General features: G+C 37.1%; 1 protein-coding gene across 1 annotated transcript in view; it reads left to right on the top strand.

The window, feature by feature from the left end:
• COL24A1 (collagen type XXIV alpha 1 chain) overlaps window positions 1-22,457 on the top strand; it is a 395,634-nt gene that overhangs the window by 356,261 nt on the left and 16,916 nt on the right. Inside the window, exons 49-55 of the mRNA XM_059061755.2 lie at window positions 27-134; window positions 227-280; window positions 881-943; window positions 3,983-4,036; window positions 8,856-8,891; window positions 13,560-13,595; window positions 13,700-13,726. Coding sequence (XP_058917738.1) covers window positions 27-134; window positions 227-280; window positions 881-943; window positions 3,983-4,036; window positions 8,856-8,891; window positions 13,560-13,595; window positions 13,700-13,726 — 378 coding nt within the window. The remainder of the gene's footprint in view (window positions 1-26; window positions 135-226; window positions 281-880; window positions 944-3,982; window positions 4,037-8,855; window positions 8,892-13,559; window positions 13,596-13,699; window positions 13,727-22,457) is intronic.

Here is a 22,457-nt window from a genome sequence, read left to right on the forward strand (position 1 = left end):
AACCTTTCCTTTTTTTTGGTCCATAGGGTGAACAAGGGCTACCTGGTCAACCTGGAATTCCAGGTAAAAGAGGTTACCGAGGAGCACAAGGTGATCAAGGACCATGTGGAGAGCCTGGCATGAAAGGGCAGTCTGTAGGTGACAACTCAGAAATTCACTAAGCACTTATTCTACAGACCAGGCCAACATCGTACAATAATGGTTATCATGTCTATTCACATTGCAGGGAGAACATGGTATTCAAGGTTGGACAGGTTTCCAAGGATTCCCAGGCCCCAAAGTATGTTTACATATTTTGTGCTCGTCTCTGGCTATGTTGAAATACCAATGTTGAAATACCAATGTTCAACATCTGTTCAAAAAACAGATGTTGAAATACCAATATTTAATCTGACATGAGCTTTTGTTTTTTTTAATCTGCAAAATTTCAGTTGGTACAGAGTAATATATTTGAGTTTTGAATATGTTAATTTTGACTTATGTAACTATATATTTTCCTAGAAATTTTATGGAATAATTTGCTTTTGTCTTTTCTCATTCTGTTTTTCCAAACATTTTATTTGAAAATTTTCAAACATAAAGTTGAGAGAATGAGTAAACACCTATATACCTATTACCTAAATTCTACCAAAACATTTTACTCTACTTGCTTGACTATGTACCTACCCATCTATTTATACCTTCTCCTCTCTCCATCCATTTTTGATGTATTTTGAAGTAAATTGTAGACCTCAGTACAATTCCTCCAAAATACTTAAGCCTGTACTTCATTAACTATCAAGTTCCATTTTTAAGAGCCAATTCTTAATACGTTGGTACAAGATTATTTCATGTAGTAAATGTTCATATTTTGGCTTTTTGTTTTTTATTGTGTTTCTAGGGTCCTGAGGGAGATGCTGGCATTGTTGGAATATCAGGTCCTAAAGGTCCTATTGGACAGAGGGTAAGTATGAAGCCATCCTGCCTTCCCAGATATTGTGATTCTTTGTTGACTACAGGAATTAGGGTTAAGAACTCTAAAATAAATATACTCCAAATTAATAACTTTAAAAAATGACTCTTAAAACAGAAACTCATTAGAGCACATGCAGACATACTCAACCTTTTTCAGTTCGTTTGTTAGTTTGAGCAAAAGACCCCACAGACCACCCGTACTGCCCAGTTCTTACTTAAAAAAAAAAAAGAATTAATGTAACTACTGGATAATATATTTATTAACTCACACCAGTTAATAAATATATTATTAAAAACATAGGGGGCTTCCCTGGTGGCGCAGTGGTTGAGGGTCCGCCTGCCGATGCGGGGGACGTGGATTCGTGCCCCGGTCCGGGAAGATCCCACATGCCGCGGAGCAGCTGGGCCCGTGAGCCATGGCCGCTGAGCCTGCGCGTCCGGAGCCTGTGCTCCGCAACAGGAGAGGCCACAACAGTGAGAGGCCTGCGTACCGCAAAAACAAACAAACAAACAAACAAACAAAAAAACAAAAAAAACATAAAGCAGTTTCATGTTACAAGCATTAATATAACCAGGGACTTGAGACCACCCCCATGTACCACCTGGAGGAGGCTTGTCTATGACCAGAGCTTCTCAGACCACACTTTGAAAAATGTTTCCCAATAGCTGTGTTTCCTCTGCTCAGGGGTGGGGGTATCCCCAGAGAGTAACGAGGAACTCCTTAAAGAGTTGGAAAGATCAGGGCTCTGAAGAACTCCAGTTAGCTGTTTAGTGCCTGAAATTGCAAACTGTAGAGAACGTAAATAGGATAGATAAGTCACCAGCAGTAACTGGTTATTGTTTTTGTTTGTTTGTTTGCTTTTTTGTTTTTATTAACCACACTCTCCTAACTGATGAGATGATCTATAAAACTAAAGAGAAAAAAGGTTAAAAATAAAAGCCAAGCACTGGTTTGACTGTGGTAGTAGCACATCTATGGCTAACAGCAGCTGCTAAGGCAAGGGTGGAGAGAGCTGAGAGAGAGGAAGGAGAGCAGTTCAGATAGAGGAGAACTGAGTCTTGAAGAAGAATTTTAAAACTGAAAACCACTATCTTGTGCAAATATTAAATGAAAAGTCAAATTTTTAAAATCCTACGCCGCTTTCCTCTTACAATAAATTATTTCCTATAATACAAAGAACAGCATTGTCATGGGAAATGTTCATTTAAAGACCCCTCTCAACATTTCTCCAGGTGCAAATGTATTCGTTATTTTTATGATTTCTGAAGAACCATGGAAAGCTTGTGCTTTTAGGTAAAGTCCAATTCTTTATCATCCACAGGTGGGTTATGTATGGATAGGCTTCTCTGTAATAAATATTGGTTTTAAGTTCTTACATACATTCAGTTCCCCACTAATTAAATTCATTCATTCTGATTTTATTAAGTTCTCAATTAATTAAATCCTTTCTTGATATTGTCAAAGAGAAGTTGGCTGCCTGCCTAGCCTCTGTCCTAAGCAGAGTCACATGAGGTGCTGTGTCTCTATAAGCCAGGATCTGAGCCTATACTGCTTTGCAGCTCCAGAAATTTTATCAGCTCTCCAATAGTAAGGTTATGGTAACTAGCTCACAAATACTAATTTGTAAGTGCAGATATTCCTAGTAAGTCATTGTAGAGACAGGTGAAAAGTCTTGCTAGGTTAATATTTAGCAAAAACCTATTATGTACCAGGTACTGGTGTTCAGTTTATGTCCCTATATCATTTACTCCCCATAAAAATCCTGTGAGAGATGCTATTATCCCCATTTTGCTGGTAGGGAAACTAAATCTCTGAAAGGTAATTTGCTGAAAGCCATACGTGGCTAGTATATAGAGGAGCTGGAATTTGAATCCACATCTGATTGACTGAATAATATGTACAAATCATTATTTCAGAGAGTTAGATCATGGTCAAATTTATTAGATTGACACTTCCTTGGCTTTTTTTTTCAGTAATAAGCCAATCTAGAGGATATATTTGATTAGGTTAAGAAATCAAGCCTCTTGATTATGGACCTTTGTGATTTGGGAACCATATTTTAAAATTATCACTTAAAGTAGATCTTCATATTTAAAAGTGCTTTCATTAGATTTACTTTTAGAGTATCAGGTAATTTCTCTCTTTCTAAGCCAACTTAATCTTAAAGCTATTTGTCAATAGACTGAATGGCATTATAATTATCTCCACTGAGTATTTTCTGTATCTTGGCAGGAGTTGGACAAAGAGAAAGCCTGTTAGATAGCCACATTTATATATGCCACGTTAAGTGGAGCTAGAAACACTGAAATTTGAAGCTAGTGGTAGCGGGGGTGGAGGTTGAGGGAAAATAACTAAAACATGCATTTTGTATTCATTAAGAAATGATAGGCTCCATTTTTAGTTTGGGAGGAGTTGACCAGAGATCCAGCTTATTCAAGGTTATCTTCATAATCAAATAGCAGCTTACACTTTCAAAATTGTTTTTCACATTTAATTCCCACAATGGCCCTGTGAAGTAGGTATTCTTCTCTTACTGATGAAGAAACCAGAAGTTTAATTGGTCACAAATGACGCCCTCTGGTTCTTTCCCATAATTTCTCTCAATTCCATGCTGTATGTCACTCAAACATCTGCTTGTTCAACATCTGTAAATAAATTTATTCAAAATTTTGTCCATGACACTACGTAGTCTTTGGTTCATAAAGTAATTGCATTTCTTATGCAATGACGCATATATAAAATGGCACCATTGAAGCTATCACCACATAAAAATTGTAATGCTGATTTATCAGTTTGTTAGAAATTATAGAGATTAATTCTCCTAATGGGAAACCATAATAATAGGCAGAATTGTATCAAATCAAAATTACTATGATTTCTGCTAATACCATAAGATTTTGTAATAAACACTGGAATTATGTGGACATGGACTATTTTGCCTTTGTGCAAGACATTTTCTAGAATTTTCCTGAATTATACTGGCATTGAGACTGACTGTTTTTTGTTGTTTTTTTTTAACCCCAACAGGGAAACACTGGCCCCCTTGGCACAGAAGGTATAATAGGCCCAACAGGTAGAACTGTAAGTTTGTCACAATACAGGTCTTTTTTAAATTTCCTTTTATATATATATATATATATATATATATATATATATATATATATATATATATACTTTTTTTTTTTAAACTTAATCCTATTCTAGAGTAATCCACAAGGGATCACCCTAGGTATTTCAGAAGCAAGGATAAAAACAGATGTACATTTTCATCTGGAAGGTTATTCTTGGGAACTTACAAATCTAATGTAATGAAAAGATGTACATAGTGAGGTAGGCACTTAAAACTGGAGTTGAGAAAGGAAAGAAGAACTGGGTGGCAGAGGAGGGGTTAAGCATTATAAGCATAGGGGTGATCACTAAAGCAATAGAAAGAATCCATTTTCTGAAGGAGGGAGCATAAGAAAAGGTATGCAGACAGCCAAGATTTGAGTCTTTGGAAGTGCCTATGATAAAGGGATGAAATAGTTGGTGGGAAGAGCAGGAAAACCAGAAAAGCACAAGGTTAAGCTCAGTTTCCAGAAAGGAGTAGCTAATTGTGATCTTTAAGAGAATAAACTGCAGTGGAAGATGGAGTACAGATTTCAGTGAGGAAGGAAGTAAATACAAATATTTAATAATAACTTTCCTCAAATTCTTAAACTTTTGGAGTAAGTATGATTACTTGCATTCAAGACATAAGGAAACAGATGACATTTATAGAAGTTCACCTAGTTATTTAAGATAATACAGGTAGTGAATCACATAGATGATATTTCCTACTTCAAGAGCAGTGTTCTTTCCACTCCATTCAAGCTATGTCTGGAGAGGAAACTGAGAGTTAACATATGCCTTAGGGAATGCCAGGGCCTTAGGGAATCTTGCTGTGAAATAAAACAGAAATAAGACAGTGAGGTGGTCACAGGAAGGTTTTACAATACTAACACTAGTGTGAACATACAAGAGGAAAATTGAGGCTTGGAAAGGAAAGATTCATTCTCTGCAGGGAATCAGTATTTTGAATTATTTGAAAGTGTTGTGTCTATAGACACAGAGTTTTAAAATATAAAATAGAGTGTTTCAAATATTAAGTATCACTGTTCTCATTGATAAATTTAGAGAAGAATTCACCACCAAAGTTTCTGGCTTTTTAATTTAAAAAAATGAAATGTATAACTCAATATTTCTCTAGATTTGCAGCATTTAGCACTCAGAGCTATATAGTCTAAGTGGGAGGTTATAAGTGGGAGAAATCTCATATTTCAGTGGGTGGTTGGTTCTTCAGCAAGCTAAGGAACACATACTATTCTGATTGTTCTCCTCTGTCAAAAATGTGAAATATTAATTGGTCAAGGAAAATATGATAAAGAAATGGCTTAATTAAAACATCTTATTTTTTTTTGTTTATAGATAGTTCTTAAAGGCCCTTATAATGCTCAGCATGCACATCAAATTTTTTCCATCTATTTTTTCTATGCTAAGAAGAAACTTCGAAGGAAAGATCACTATGAAAGAATAAGGATTTGAGAATGGCCATAACACACTGTGGAAAAAAATAGTGGTGGGGGATGGAGAACTTGCTTTTCCAAAAAGGAAAACATTACTTCAGAGTCTTTGTAAATGAAACTATGTGTTAGTACAAAGAATAGATCATTGTAACAGGCTAGAGCCCAGAATTAGATCTCAGACTAAATAGGAATTTAATTACAATGAAAATGGTATATCAGTTAGGATGATTTGGACTGCAAGTAATAGGAACCCTGAATCAAACTGGCATTAACAATAAGGAAACTTCTATCTCATTATGGGAATCCCAGAGTTAAGGGCTTCAGATTTGGTTAATTTGGCGACTTAATCATGTTATCCAAGACTATTTCCATACCTCTGCTCTGCCATCCTGAATGCTATCTTTATAATTAGGCTTAGGGCAAATGACTACAATTTCTCAGGAATCACATCTAGATATAATTATCCAAATTGAAAAAGTGAACTGTATCCCTTGTCTTGGGAAAAATAAAACTTTTCCTAGAAGTCTCCCACTACATTTTTTTTTTCTCACGTCTATTAATCAGCCACACACCCATTCCTATAACAGTGATAGGGAAGGGAGATGAAATTCCTTTTAGTCTAACTACTGTTATAAGAAATTGTAACCCTATTTCACCCAATTTTTAAAAAATCTCAGATGAACTTTTAAAGACTTTGTTAAAAAAAAAGAAAGAAAAGAAGCAATTAAAAATCTTAGAAAAATCATCTAGGAAACTATAAAGTATAGCTTAAGGGTTGGGGAGACCTTTTATATAAGATAGGAAATCTGAAAACTATAAAAGAACAGAAGACATATTTGAATACTTGAAAATTTTAAATTTTGTATGGCAAAAGATTCCATAAGTAAAATTAATATAATTGAGAAAAAGTAATTGCAAAGCATATACCATATAATGGGTAATATAAAGAGCTCTACAAATTAGTATGAAAAAGAAAATTTAGTAGAGAATTGAAGAATAAATCCAAAAGGTCAGTAATTATTTGAAAAAATATTCTCCTAACTTTTAGTCAGAGAAATGCAAATTAAGGTAATAATGAGATATTACATCTAACCTCTCAGAAAGGGCTGTAGGAAGAAAGGTATTTTTGTTTATCACTAATAGAAATGTGCTTTTATGGAAAGGTATTTGTTAAAATATATGTACATATACCCTATGACCAAGCAGTTCCACTTTGAGGAATTTGTCCCAAAGAAATAAAAGTACCCAATAGGGCTTCCCTGGTGGCGCAGTGGTTGAGAGTCAGCCTGACGATGCGGGGGACACGGGTTCGTGCCCTGCTCAGGGAGGGTCCCGCATGCCGCGGAGCGGCTGGGCCCGTGAGCCATGGCCGCTGAGCCTGCGCGTCCGGAGCCTGTGCTCCAAGACGGGAGAGGCCACAACAGTGAGAGGCCCGCGTACCACACACACAAAAAAAGTACCCAATACACTAGGGAAGTTTTACAAAGCTATTTTTCACAGCACTGTTTGTAATGGCAAAAAAAAAAAAAAAAAAAAAAGTATGAAAGCACATGAATGCTCATCTGTAGAGGAATGGTTGAGTAAACTCTGATGTATCCACTTTGTGGAATATTAATGCAACTATTAAAAATAATTATTTGTATCTAGTTTGGCTGACTTGCAATTGTTTCATGATGTATTATTAAGCATGAAAAATATGCATAGAAGAGTATATGATATCAACATTATAAAACATGACCAATCACCCCATACATATGTAAATATATGTGTCAATATCTGATTAGAAAAAAAAGTATGAAGCGATATGTACCACGTTGTTAATACTGGATTGGAGGTGGGGGAGGGCATAAAAAAAAGTTCTGTAAAGTTATCTTAAAAATCAGCTTTTTAGGGCTTCCCTGGTGGCGCAGTGGTTGAGAGTCCGCCTGCCGATGCAGGAGACGCGGGTTCGTGCCCTGGTCCGGGAAGATCCCACATGCCGCGGAGCAACTGGGCCCGTGAGCCATGGCCGCTGGGCCTGCGTGTCCGGAGCCTGTGCTCCGCAACGGGAGAGGCCACAACAGTGAGAGGCCCGCATACCGCAAAAAAAAAAAAAAAAAAAAAAAAAAAATCAGCTTTTTAAAGTTGATATGGTAGTTTGAAATGAATTAAGGACAAGATAGGAAACACAAAAGAAGTAACATAAACAGTGAATAATAATGAAACAGTATTTTTAGCCTGCAAGATTAACAAAAAGTGATAGTACATCATGGCATGTATCAGAAGAAACATGTACTCCCATATATTGCAATTGTGAATGCAATTTCAAACAAACTTTCTGGAGGACAATTTTTATCAAAAATTTTTAAGAGTACAAGGATATTTATCACAGTGTTGTTTATCATGACAAAAATTAGAAAAAAATTTAATAGGCAATTCATTTAAAATATAGTTTTTTAAATATTGGTAAGCATTATAGTTATGTGGGAATTGTAGATTGATATAGAAAAGCATTAATATTTTGAAGGTGCAAATTCAGGTTACAGAAAAGATGAGTAGTATTATCTCATTTTTTAATAAAAAAATACGTACACAATTTCCACAAGGAACATGAAAATATTAACAGGAATAACAGTAGTGACATCCAACAACAGCAGAGTTCACATTGTCTTCAACTGCACATGGAACATTCACTGAAATAAACCATATTTTTGATCATAAAACAAATTTTACTAAACAAAATAACAGAAGTCATGTAAGGTATATTCTCTGGCCATAACAAAATTAAACTAAGAATCAATAAACTAGAAAAATAATAGGAAAATCCCCAAACACTTGAAAATTAAACCTCACACTTCTAAATAATTTAAGGACCAGAGTGTCTCAAAGAAAGTTAGAAAATATTTTGAACTGACTGAAAATGTATATACAACATATCAAAATTTATGGGATATAGCTCAGAAGGAAGAATTAAAAAAAAGAAGATAAAAGAGAAGGAGGAAACCACCCTGGAAGCAGGGTTTTTCAAAGGCTTCTAAATATTAGAAGAATTTAACCTGTTAATTTTCTTTCTAAATTATTTTGCCTTTGACTGTCAGATCAGCTGTTTTGACTTAATTGAATGAATAAGTAGCATAACCCTATCTCACTTTAAGGTGGAACTAGGCATAGCAAAACAGACATGGTGAGTCAGTAGATTGTATTTGTTTTGCTTTGCTTAACTTAGGAAAATCAGAATTTATATAACTTTAACTAAACAAGTCTTGCTAGATAGGAAAAAAAAACAACAGAAATTATCATGTTTCTGTATACAGCCTCAACTACATTTGATAAATAACTATCAACAACACTAAACTAACATTTTATTTTTCTTTCAGGGACCCAGAGGTGAAAAAGGCTTCAGAGGTGAAACTGTAAGTTTAACTAAATTTGTGGTAATAGTATCACAGGTCACTAGGTTATAAGCTCTATGAAAGCAAGGACCTTTTTTTATTTTTTCATTATTATGTCCCTGATACTTGTGGAATGAAAATAAAATTACAGTTTTCAGGAAGAAAACTAACCTGTATATAGAACTAACCTACATGGTATATTGCAGTGAAACCTGATAAGCCCTAAACATGTTTAAGAATCTGCCAGTCACATTCTTTCCAAATCACTGTGTGAAATTGAATATTTGCCTTGTCAGGCATCAGGAGAGGAGGTGTGAGCCTTCTTCACCAGTGCCAGAACAAGAGGACTGTCAAGTCACTTTAGATATATACCACTAGATCCAGTCAGCACCCAAGAGGGCTGCAAAGCAGAAGCAAATCATTAGTTGTATATTTCAGCCAACTGGAAGCAATGGGGAGAAGATGGGCAAAAGGTACACAGCATTTTCAGGACTAAATGGCTTACACTGGCACTATTTCCTATTTTTCTTGGATGTCAATTCTTCCAAGTTAAAGAAGATATTTTGTAAAGGGGCCACTTTCCCAGCAGAACTTATTAAAGCAGCAGTCATAAACAGAGGGCATGCATGGAGTGAAATGAGGGGTATTGAAGCCAAGTATAGAAGGCATATAGGAATAAACTTGAAGATAGCAGTAAAGTCTTGCTTAAAAGGTAATGATATTATATAGTCACAGCTGAGATCTTTGCTTTTCACCATAGGGTAAGCTTGGGGCTCAGAGTAGGTAAATTATAGTTATATTAGTTTGCTGAGGAAGGAAATTTATGTGATTTCAGATAGCCTAAGAATCCTCAAAGGGTATTAAAATAGATGTGTTTAATTTGCAGCAATGTGTCCCTTATATTTTCTTAGCAGACTTGCTTAACAGGAAGCAAGGATGTTTGCACACAATGAAGCTATATGCCCCCCGGCTCCCGCTGGAGGAGTGGAAAGGGAAAAGAAAAAATAGGGAGGCTCGGAATTAACCCATATTCCATACCTGTCTCCAACTGCCTCCCTGACCTATCCTCTCCAAGTACTGTGGCTAGAACATAAGCTCCATCAAGATTAGGAAGCCTCGAGTGCCTATGACAATGGCTGTCACAAACATTTCATGTGAAAAAAATTCCCTATTTGTACACATATGTGACCTTCTTTCTCCAGATACGAAACATTAAGAAGAAAAATGATAAAAGGCTTGAAAATCACAGTTCTAAAGTGAATCTTGGAGATTATCTTCACCAAACCTATTATGTTACACTCGAGATATTTGAGATCCAAATGTGCAGCAGCTCCCTCAAGGACATGCAGCTAATTAGGTACAGAGATAAGACCAGAGCCCAGATCTTCCAAATCCCATGCTATTGTGCTTTTCTATTAATCATAGTACCTCTCAGAAAATAAGGGTTAGGAGCAACTTGGGTAAGGAAGATGGTATGTACACATCCTTCACCTACTTTAAGAGCAGCCCACATACAGATTCCACATGAATGGATTCCTGATACACAGTTATCCCCTAGGGCTTATAGAGGATAACTCATGAATTCACTCATTCCATCTTAATCACATTACTGTCTAATAATAAATCTTATTTAATATTACTAAACTCCCAATTAAACCCTCTAAACCAGTGGTTCCCATCCAGGAGCCATTTTGCTCCCCCTCCCAGGAGACATTTGGCAATGTGTGGAGACATTTATGGTTGTCACAACTGGAGAACAGGGAAAGGTTGCTAGTGGCATCTAGTGTGCAGAGACCAGGGATGCTGCTACGCATCTACCGTGCAAGCTTCTCAGTTTAAGAATGAGGAAAGGGAAGCTCTCTGTACATAAGCCAGCCTAAAGTAAAGATCCTGAAACTAAAGACTGCATTTATGTAAAGGCAAAGTCTAACATAGTCAGGTTTAAGGACATACACTTACCAGTATTTTTTCAAATTTAATGAAAAAAATGTTACTTTTGAAGGATCATATGGAAATTGTGGGATTAAATGGAGAGACAGTCTATTGTCAAAGGCAGTGCTTTCACTACAGCCAAATAACCACTATAACCATTCACATTAATTTGGTTCCCCTATAGGAAATTAACACAGACAATTGTAGTTTTATTACAAACTGTATGATAACCTTCTTTATATACTTGTTTATATACTATCTAGAGAGAGTGACTCACTTTTCCTTAGTGGGGGGTTAGGTAGAAGAATATAAAAGAACTAATAAATACTATATTGTTGGAATAATATTTTGTTCTACTTGGCCTTATTCTATGCATTTGCTTCATTGGGGTTGTCCTGTCCTGTCTTGCTTGGTTTGAAGTATTTTTCATTTTATCATATTTGTGGTGATCTGACTCATTCTGGTAACAAGCTGAAGTGAACTCAGTAAAAATAGTTTCTTCTTTCCATGACAAAATGCTTTTTCACAAAGATAAGGTAGATATTTTGTAATGAACCTTCAGTGAGATTTTGCAAATGTCAGAAATACGCTAAGTAGGTAGGGTAAAATGTCAACTGTTTATTTTTACAATGCTGATCCCAAATGGAGAAACTTACACAGCCAATTTCACCCTTGAGCCTCTGTATATTTAAAAGGCTGTCTCCAACATGAAATTTCTCTAACTTATCATGCCACTTCTGAGGTAAAAGTTTGATGCATTTTCTGCTTTAACCTATAATCATAAACCATGCAAACTAAGAAATGTCCAGCAGGATGGTGTTGGAGTAGTCTATCCTTTTTAAGTTACTATGTGTTGTTTGTTCTTATTGTCACAGTATATTTAGAATCAACAGCTTTGGCAATAAAAGATAGTTAAGCATAGCATTAATATTATTCAAAACTCAGTTGAAGATAAATTTTGCTTTGCCATCTTTTAACTACAATCTGAATTTGACTCAGTGTAGTCTTAACATTCAATTGACCATCCAGTAAGTTAAATTTTGAGCATTCTTTACAGTGATTACTGTTGTTTCGTTTTGAAAAATGTCAGCATAACTTTTCACATTTTACTATATACCTTTCAACTATTCTAATTTCTAAATCAATACTAGTTAATTTAAACATTATTCATTCATTCGTTACCAATCTTTGAACACCTACTATGTATTAGGCACTATTCCTGTTCCAGAAAATGAGAGGATGACTAAGAAACTTTTAAAGGTCTGTAGGACTTTCCAATTTTTTTGTACTATGGAATGCAGAAGTGGTTAGTTGAAGAAGAAGGTGGCAAGGTGGGTATAGAGTTTTAAAGAAGTATTGATAGAGGAATGGGAATTAAATAGATAAAAAAGGTAAGGAGGAGCATTCCTGGTCAAGGAAATAGAACATGTGGGAGAATGCATGTGTGAAAGAATTTGGACGATTCAGAGATCTGCAAGTGGTTGGTTATAGATGGAGTGTAGGATGGGTTGGGGAGAGTAAGTGGAAATAAGGCCCAGACCTTGAAGAAGAGGCAGGGGTGCATATTGACTAAGGACATATACTTTGGTATTTCACTGACTTGGATTTTAATCCTATCTCTGCCCTTTACTTGCTGGTTACTTAGCCATTCCATTTTCTTAACTGCGAAGTAGAAATATAGCATACAACTTGGGATACAGTGAGTTCTTAATAAATGAGCACACAGCTTGACACATAGTGAGCTCTCAGTAAATGGTATCTATGACTGAAAAGAAGTTCATACTTTATCCACTAAACAGTAAAAAGCCATTGAATGATTTTAATTAAATAATGATATGATTAGATTTCCATTTTATAAGTAGAATGTAGTTAGCATAGTAGAGATAATAAAGTCAGTAAGTCAAATTAGGAGTCCAGCCACAGCATGATATCTTAGTCAGCTGGGGCTCCTATAACAAATAGCTGTGGGCTTGATGGCTTAAACAACAAACATTTATTTTTCATAGTTCTGGAGACTGGCAAATCCAAGGTTAAGGTGCTCACAGATTCCATATCTAATGAGGGTCCTCTACCTGATTTGCAGATAGCTAGCTGCCTTCTTGCTACGACCTCACACGGTAGAGAGAGAGCATCTCTCTCATGTCGCTTCTTATAAGGGCACTACCATTCACAAAGGCTCCACATGATTTAATTAGCTCCCAAAGACCCCCACCTCTAAATATCATCACACTGGAGATTAGGGCTTCAATATATGCATGGAGGAGGGGACATAAACATTTAGTCCATAGCACATGATCAGCACTAAACTAAGAGAGTTGCTGTGAGGATGGAGTAGTAGTATTTTGGGAAGATTTGGAGGTCAAATCAACAGTAGTGGGTAACCAAATTATAGGTGGATGTTGAAGGAGAAGGAGTGTCTAAGGACACTGAAGTTTCCATTTTTTACAATTAGTTGGATGGTAGATAGAAATAATAGGAAAATAGAATTAACATTTTTAAATGTTACAAGTTTATTAAAATGAATAAATTTAGTTTCTAGTAATATCAACAAAACATGTGAGTATATATTCAGCTTGTTGATGAACGTGGGTGCAGCTGAGTTCAAGAACATATTACTTCAAAATACTAAAATAACTTTGAATCCTATCACTTGCCTCATATGAAAAGGCAATGATAGCAGTTGAATCTTAGTCATCTTGTTTATACCAAACCAAAAGCATAGTATATACATAATGTGTTTGTCTCCATTTCTTCCAGGGTCCCCAAGGACCGAGAGGTCAACCAGGGCCTCCAGTGAGTTTATTTACATTTATATCTGTTTACCATTGATGCTTATATGCCTGCTTGGTTTGAGATATCTACTTAATAAATACTTTAAAAATCTTTTTATGTTATAGGGTCCACCTGGAGCATCAGGCCCAAGAGTAAGTTTTCTTGGTTTTATTTATTTTATCTTAGTATAAGATAATTTCCCGTTGCGGAGCACAGGCTCCGGACGCGCAGGCTCAGCGGCCACGGCTCACGGGCCCAGCCTCTCCGCGGCACGTGGGATCTTCGCGGACCGGGGCACGAACCCATGTCCCCTGCATCGGCAGGCGGACTCTCAACCACTGCGCCACCAGGGAAGCCCAGGGATACCTTTTAACAGGGAGTTAATAGAAGAAGCTTTAAAAAATTATCTTAGGGCCAGGGATACCTTTTAACAGGGAGTTAATAGAAGCTTTAAAAAATTATCTTAGGGCCAGGGATACCTTTTAACAGGGAGTTAATAGAAGAAGCTTTAAAAAATTATCTTAGGGCCAGGGATACCTTTTAACAGGGAGTTAATAGAAGCTTTAAAAAATTATCTTAGGGCCAGGGATACCTTTTAACAGGGAGTTAATAGAAGAAGCTTTAAAAAATTATCTTAGGGCCAGGGATACCTTTTAACAGGGAGTTAATAGAAGCTTTAAAAAATTATCTTAGGGCCAGGGATACCTTTTAACAGGGAGTTAATAGAAGAAGCTTTAAAAAATTATCTTAGGGCTTCCCTGGTGGCGCAGTGGTTGAGAGTCCGCCTGCCGATGCAGGAGACATGGGTTCGTGCCCCGGTCCGCGAAGATCCCACGTGCCGCGGAGAGGCTGGGCCCGTGAGCCGTGGCCGCTGAGCCTGCGCGTCCGGAGCCTGTGCTCCGCAACGGGAGAGGCCGCAACAGTGAGAGGCCCGCGTATCACCAAAAAAAAAAAAAAAAAAAAAAAAAAAAAAAAAGGTATCCCTATTGCCTACCTCTGTTCTTTTTGTTAATCTGATATAGAGTCTTCCCAACTATAATAAAACTTGAAATCCAAGCCTCAGAGTTGTTGTCTATAAAATGGGGATGGTATCTCTTACTTTCTTGGGTGGATTTGAGTTTTAAATAAGAAGTAAAGTACTCAGCACAATGTCTGACATAATTAATGTTCCAAAATACTAACTCCCTCCATTTCTTCCTGTTTCTGGGTCCTAGCTCTCCTTTTTCAAATGTTCTTTTTTGCCAACCAGAGTTATCCACTTTTTAGGCTTTACATGAACTCTTCTCAGTTGCTGCTGGCCATAGAAGCCCTGGGACTTCTCATGTATTTGATCACAACCCAAAACTTGCTACTCCTATCTTTGAGGTGATACTTCCATTACTTCATTATCAGCTATCATCTCCTGGCCTCAGTGTTCCAAGATTGGTTTCTCTAATGCGTTGTATCCACTCTCCTACTCAGTAATATCTTTGTTTTTCTGCTTTCTACAAGAGGTCTTCTATCTTCAACCTCATTCCCCATTCCTGCAGAATCAGAATCCTGGTCAAATGCAGTGGTCCTTGGTCATATTTCTTGCCTAAAGGAAATCCGCTGTTGGCTACACTGTCCAAACAAATGGCCAGTCCTATGCCTTCCAAGCCTTATTTCCACATGCTTCTCTGGTATCATTTGGATCTTTGAAAGTTCTACCTGGTGGATCACTGCAGTCCACTCCCAGCAGGTCAGGAACTCTTCATTCCCCTCAGCTTTTCATCAGGGCAAGGAATAACTTTCAAGCAAAGTGCCACAGAAGATGGTCTCCTTGGAAACAAGACATCTATTTCTCTATGATTTTTAAAAATTACTCCCCCTGGGCTTCCCTGGTGGCGCAGTGGTTGTGAGTCTGCCTGCCGATGCAGGGAACATGGGTTCGAGCCCCGGTCCGGGAAGATCCCACATGACGCGGAGAGGCTGGGCCCGTGAGCCATGGCCGCTGAGCCTGCGTGTCCGGAGAGGCCACAACAGTGAGAGGCCCGCATAACGCAAAAAAAAAAAAAAAAAAAAAATTACACCCCCTTTCTGGCCATCTGACTGATGGGGATTGAAACCTTCCCTGGCATGAACATCAGTGGGCATGTCCTTTTTTAAATCTTTAGATTATTCTCCACTTCTCTGTTCTTCCTTTTCCTCCTGGATCCTCACAATGCATGGGTTAGAAAAACTCTCATCAGTTGCCTTCTCACCTTATAATGACTGATATAGCTGCTTTCCTAATAAAGAACAAGTTCTAAAAGATCATATATCATTGGCAAATTAGAGGTGTTTAGTGAAAATTTTCACATTGAAGTGCCAAATTTTGGGGCACCACATCCCTCTCTCACTTGAAAAATGTTTGTATGTGTTCCTGTACAGCCAAAATGAATTAGGACATGTGAGAGGTTTTTGCTCTGAGAAAAATGTGGATAAGAAAATATACTTATAAAAAAGAAGATATACTTTGAGGAATTATTAGGAGGATTAAATGAAAAAGTATATGTGCTTGACACATAATAGGTGCTCAACTAACATTAGTTTCTTTGTTTCCTTATTCCCTTTCTCTCCTTTCTGTCTTCCTTGTTCCTGGCCAGTATGAAACCCAGTTTCTTTATACTGTCTTTCTGGGACTTGCAGAGACCATTGTAGGAAGCGGCAGTGTAGCCTTGAAAAAAAGACTTTCAGAGTAGAAGTTTCCATGCCAATAAGAAAATACCTACATGTTCCTTCTAAACTCAAACTATGATCATATCTTCTGTGAAACTCTTCTTAATTCCATCCCCTCGTTGCACTGCAAGATAGAACTGATCACTTCCCCTTCTTCATTCATACTCATTTATTTTCATGCCCATTTCCATGTATTAGACTGTGAACTCTCTGAAGGTAAGCAATGTGTTCTGTTATCTCTTTTCCATTCAAGCCCTTAAGAAGTGTCTATTGAATGAATAAATAAATGCAAACAGGCAAGTTGCAACTCTTAGAAAATTTCAGTGGGAATCCTCCAAGACAGAAGACTTCACTTGGAGGGAAATAATGTCTAGAATGGAATAGGATCCTATTAGAATTAGAGATAGAAGTCTTCTTAGTAATTATTTAGTAATTATTTTAGACTGTGAATTGTCACTCATTAGCTGGTGAATCATGAGATCAACATGGTGAGTCTCAGCATTCTATTGAAATGAAATTAAAATAGAAAAATGTGGGGAGTGACTGTTTAATGGGTACAGGGTTTCTTTTAGAGGTGATAAAAATATGAAATTAAATAGTGGTAATGGTTGCACAACACAGTGAATCTACCAGAGCAATAAACTGGATACTTTAAAATGACTAAAATGGTGAATTTTATGTTATGTGAATTTTACTCAATTTTTAAGAAAAGCAAAAAGAGAACACCCTAGGACCTACTGTACAGCACAGAGAACTATATTCTATATCTTGTAATAATCTACAGTGGAAAAGAATCTGAAAAATAATAGATAAATATAGATATAGAGAGATATAGATTATAATATGTATAACAATCACTTTGCTGTACATCTGAAACTAACACAACATTGTAAATCAACTATACTTCAATTTAAAAAAACATAATAAGTATATCACCACTAGTATGGAAAAATGTTTTGTAAAAGTTTTCAGTTAAATATATGTTTGTGTGAACCTTATCATGATATAAAAATGTATTTATTACTATGGGTCAAGATAAGAAAAGTTTGAAAACCTCTAACATAGTCCAGCCCCCTCTTTTTAAGACCTATAAGTAACTTGCTCAAGTTCTTAAAGTAGAATAGCTAAAGAGAAATGTTTCAGGAAAAGGAATATATATTGATGGTGCTTTTGAATTAGAGGATATTATCAGGGTGATGACCAGACCTCAGTGCGCATGGTAAGATATTTAGAAACTGACCAAAAAAAAATTACAACAGGATGTCAAAGTTAACCACAAATGGTTGGTGGGATAAAGGATGTATGTGTGTGTGTGTGTGTGTGTGTGTGTGTGTGTGTGTGTGTGTGTGTGTGTGAGATGTGGGGAGTGGAAATAATAAAAATTGAAAATCATTAAATGAGATAAGGAATTTTCAACTTAATGATACCAGTTAATGGGTCAGCTGGATTGGTGAATTGCGAGGTTGCAGCAGCTGCGGGTATCATCCTGGTTCCCTAGAACAAGCATTTGCCTCTACCATGGAGAGGTGCATGACCTGAAATCAGTTCCCACCCCATAAATGTTTTCACCATCCAGTGATCTTAAAATTTTAGATGGCTGGAAAATAACACTTCTTAAAGTACTGGGGTGCCCAGACTAGATCTGCATTTTACTCAAATAAATTGGAAAGGAACTGTGAATGTTACATCCCCTCAAGGTATAATGAATCCTCCTAATTTCCTTCATTTGTCCCACTAATCCTGATAACTCCTTATTCTCGGCGCACGTTTTTATAAACCTTAAGTGATTTTCATGTGAGAATATGTTCTTTCTAGCTAGAGAACATGGAGGAAGCTATTTCTTTTGTATTTCCTTATTGGACCTAATGAGAGTTCCACACTTAGGTGGAGATGCTTAGATGTTGCTGAATGACTTCCCAGGCAAATCATCTTAATACCATCTCTCTGGGCCTGCCCTCCCTACAGGCTACCCTTGAGAAAAAATTAATAAATTCAGCAAATTGAATGCCTACTATGTGCCAGGCATGAGCTAGGATTTGGGAATAATACACTGGAAATATAGGAATAAAAAAATTTACAAGTAGCCAAGTTTTATGACATTCTTTTCTTTCTAATGCCTATTGTGGGGGAAAAAACCCTGCCTTTTTCACTGAGTTGACATTTGTACTGTTGGTGGTTAAAATTGCTAGTACCTTAGCTTGAATCTAGTACCAAACGCTACACTACTAATCTACTAAAAGTCACTGTATTCTTCATTGCCACATTCTCACAGAAAATGAACCATGGTCATTTCAATTAAGAATATCCTACAGTTTATTCATCCATCCAGTCCTGTATTCATGGGTGTTTAAGTTGTTTCCAATCTTTTTCCTAATAGAAACAGTATGCATGTCTTGTCCATATACATATTTTGTGGAATATCTCTAGGACCTGTTCCCAGAAGTGGGATGGTTAGCTATAAGGGATAATGAGCATACTTATTTACTTATTATTTTTAATTGTGGCAAAATATACATAAAATTTATCATTTTAACCATCTTTAAGTGTACTCTTCAGTAGCATTAAGTACATTCACACTGCTGTGCAACTATCTCCACCAGTCATCTCTAGAACTTTTTTCATCGTCTAAGACTGAAACTCTGATCCATTAAACAGTAATTCCCCATTCCTCCTTTCCCCAGTCCCTAAAAACCTACCATTCTACTTTCTATCTGTCTATTAATTGGACTACTCTAGATACCTTCTATAAGTGGAAGCATATAGTATTTGAACTTTTTTGTCTGGCTTTCTTCACTTAGCATAATGTCTTCAAGGTTAATCCATGTTGTAGCATGTGTCAGAATTTCTTTCCTTTTTAAGGCTGAATAATTTCCATTGTATGTATATACCACATTTTGTTTATCCAGATGGACACTTGGGTTGCTTCCACCTTTTGCTATTGTGAATAATGCTGCTATAAACATAGGTGTACAAATATCTGTTTGAGTCCCTGCCTTTTTAAAAAAATATATCTTTATTGGAGTATAACTGCTTCACAATACTGAGCTAGCCCCTGTTGCATAACAAAATGAATCAGCCATATGCATATATAAATCCACATATCCCCTCCCTCTTGAGCCCTCCTCCCATCCTCCCTATCCTACCCCTCTAGGTCGTCGCAAAGCACTGAGCTGATCTCCCTGTGCTACGCTGCTGCTTCCCACCAGCTAACTATTTTACATTTGGCACAAGACTTGTACTCAGAAAACTATAAAACACTGATCAAAGAAATCAAAGATGACATAAACAGATGGGGAAATATACCATGTTCTTGGATTGGAAGAATCAATATTGTGAAAATGACTATCCTACCCAAAGCAATCTACAGATTCAGTGCAATCCCTATCAAATTACCAATGGCATTCTTCACAGAATTAGAACAAAAATTTTTACAATTTGTATGGAAACACAAAAGACCCCGAATAGCCAAAGCAATCTTGAGAAAGAAAAACGGAGCTGGAGAAATCAGGCTCCCTGACTTCAAACTATACTACAAAGCTACAGTAATCAAGACAGCTTGGGGCTTCCCTGGTGGCACAGTGGTTAAGAATCCACCTGCCAATGCAGGGGACAGGGGGTTGAGCCCTAGTCTGGGAAGATCCCACATGCCGTGGAACCACTAAGCCTGTGCACCACAACTACTGAGCCGGCGCTCTAGAGCCTGGGAGCCACAACTATTGAGCCTGCGTGCGACAACTACTGAAGCCCATGTGCCTGGAGGCCGTGCTCCACAACAAGAGAATCCACTGCAATGAGAAGCCCAAGCACCGCAACAAAGAGTAGCTCCCGCTTACTAGAGAAAGCCCTCAAGCAGCAATGAAGACCCAACGCAGCCAAAAATAAATAAATTAATTATTTTTTTAAAAAAAAGGTGGGCTTCCCTGGTGGCACAGTGGTTGAGAATCCGCCTGCCAATGCAGGGGACATGGGATCGTGCCCTGGTCTGGGAAGATCCCACATGCCGCAGAGCAGCTGGACCCGTGAACCATGGCCACTGAGCCTGTGTGTCCGGAGCCTGTGCTCCGCAAAGGGAGAGGCCACAACAGTGAGAGGCCCGCGTACCGCAAAATAAATAAATAAATAAATAAAAATAAAAAATAAACAAAAAAAGACAGGGCTTCCCTGGTGGTGCAGTGGTTGAGAGTCCGCCTGCTGATGCAGGGGACACGGGTTCGTGCCCCGGTCCGGGAAGATCCCACATGCTGTGGAGCCTGCGCTTCACAACGGGACAGGCCACAACAGTGAGAGGCCTGCGTACCACAAAAAAAAAAAAAAAAAAAAAAAAAGAAGTATGGTACTGACACAGAAACAGAAATATAGGTCAATGGTACAGGATAGAAAGCCCAGAGATAAACCCACACACATAATGGCCACCTAATTTATGACAAAGGAGGCAAGAACATACAATGGAGAAAAGACAGCCTCTTCAATACGTGGTGCTGGAAAATTGGAAAGCTACATATAAAAAACTGAAATTAGAACACTACCTAACACCATACACAAAAATAAACTCCAAATGGATTAAAGAGTCCCTGCCTTTAATCCATTTCCATATATACTGAGAAGTGAAACTGCTGGATCATATGGTAATTTTATGTTTAACTTTATGAGGAATTGCTATACTGTTTTCCATAGCAGGTACACCATTTCACATTCCCACCAATAGTACACAGGGTTCCAATTTCTCCACACCCTCCCTCACATTTGTTATATTCTGTTTGTTTGATAACAGCCATCCTAATGAGTGTGAAGTGGCAGATAACTGTTTTGACTTGCATTTCCTTAATGATTACAGATGTTGAGCATCTTTTCATATGCTCATTGGCTTATATGTATTTTCTTTGGGGAAACTGGCTTACATATCTTCTTTGGAAAAATGTCTTTTGCCCATTTTTGAATTGGGTTGCTTATTTTTGTTGTGTTGTTGTTGAGTTATAGGAGTTTTTTATACATTCTAAATGTTAATCCCTTATCATATATATGATTTGCAAATATTTTCTCCCATTCCTTTGGCTGCCTTTTCACTCTTGATTTTTGCACAGAAGTTTTTAATTTTGATGTAGTCCAATTTATCAGGGTTTTGTTATTGTTGTTGTTGTTTTACCTTGTTTTTGGTTTCATCTCCAAGAAATCAGTGCCAAATCCAATGTCATGAAGCATTTCCCATATATTTTCTTCAAGAGTTTTATAGTTTTAGGTCTTACATTTAATTGTCTGATCCATTTTGAGTTAATTTTTGTTTATGATGTAGGTAAGAGTCTAACTTCATTCTTTTGCATGTGGATACCAAATTTTCCCAGCACTATTCCTTCCTTAGAGAATGGCCTTGGCACCCTTCTCAAAAATTATTTAACCATGTATGTGAGGGTTTATTCCTGCACTCTGTTCCATTGGTCTATATGTCTGTCTGTATGCCAGTACCACACTGTTTTGATTACTGTAGCTTTGATTAAGTTTTGAAAGTGAAGTGTGAGACCTCCAAGTTTGTTTTCCTTTTTCAAGATTGTTTGGCTATTTGGGATCTATACTCTCTTTTATAGTTACCTGTATAGTTATCTTTACCAGTGCTCTTTATTTCTTCATGTGGATTTAAGTTTCTGCCTAGTGTCCTTTATTTCAGTCCAAAGGACTCTCTATTATTTTTCTAGAGAAGTTTGCTAATGATAAATTGCCTCAGCTTTTGTTTATCTGGGAATGTCTTTTTTCCTCCTTTTAGAAGGATAGTTTTATTGGATATAGAAATTTTGGTTGATAGTCTTTTTCCTTCAGCACTCTGAATATGTCATCCTACTGTCTCTCACCTTTATGGTTTTTGATGAAAAATCTCATCCCTTGGATATGATGAGTCTCTTTGCATTCAGGATTCTCTCTTTGTGTTTAGCTTTCAACAGTTTCATTAGGATGTGTCTAGGGGAATTCATTGAGCTTCTTGGATGTGGCGATTAATGTTTTTCATCAACTTTGGCACATTTTCAGCCATTATTTTTTGAAATATTCTTTCTACCCCTATTTCTCTCTTCTTCTCTTCTGAGACTCTCATCATTCATGCATTGGTATGTTTTATGATGTCCTGTACATCTCTGAGCCTGTTCATTTTCTGCTTCATTTTTCTTTATATGCCTCTGACTGACTGTTTTCAGGTTCACTGACTTTCTTCTATCTACT

Source organism: Kogia breviceps, chromosome 1 (assembly GCF_026419965.1).
Source record: "Kogia breviceps isolate mKogBre1 chromosome 1, mKogBre1 haplotype 1, whole genome shotgun sequence".
NCBI classification, from domain to species: Eukaryota; Metazoa; Chordata; class Mammalia; order Artiodactyla; family Physeteridae; genus Kogia; species Kogia breviceps.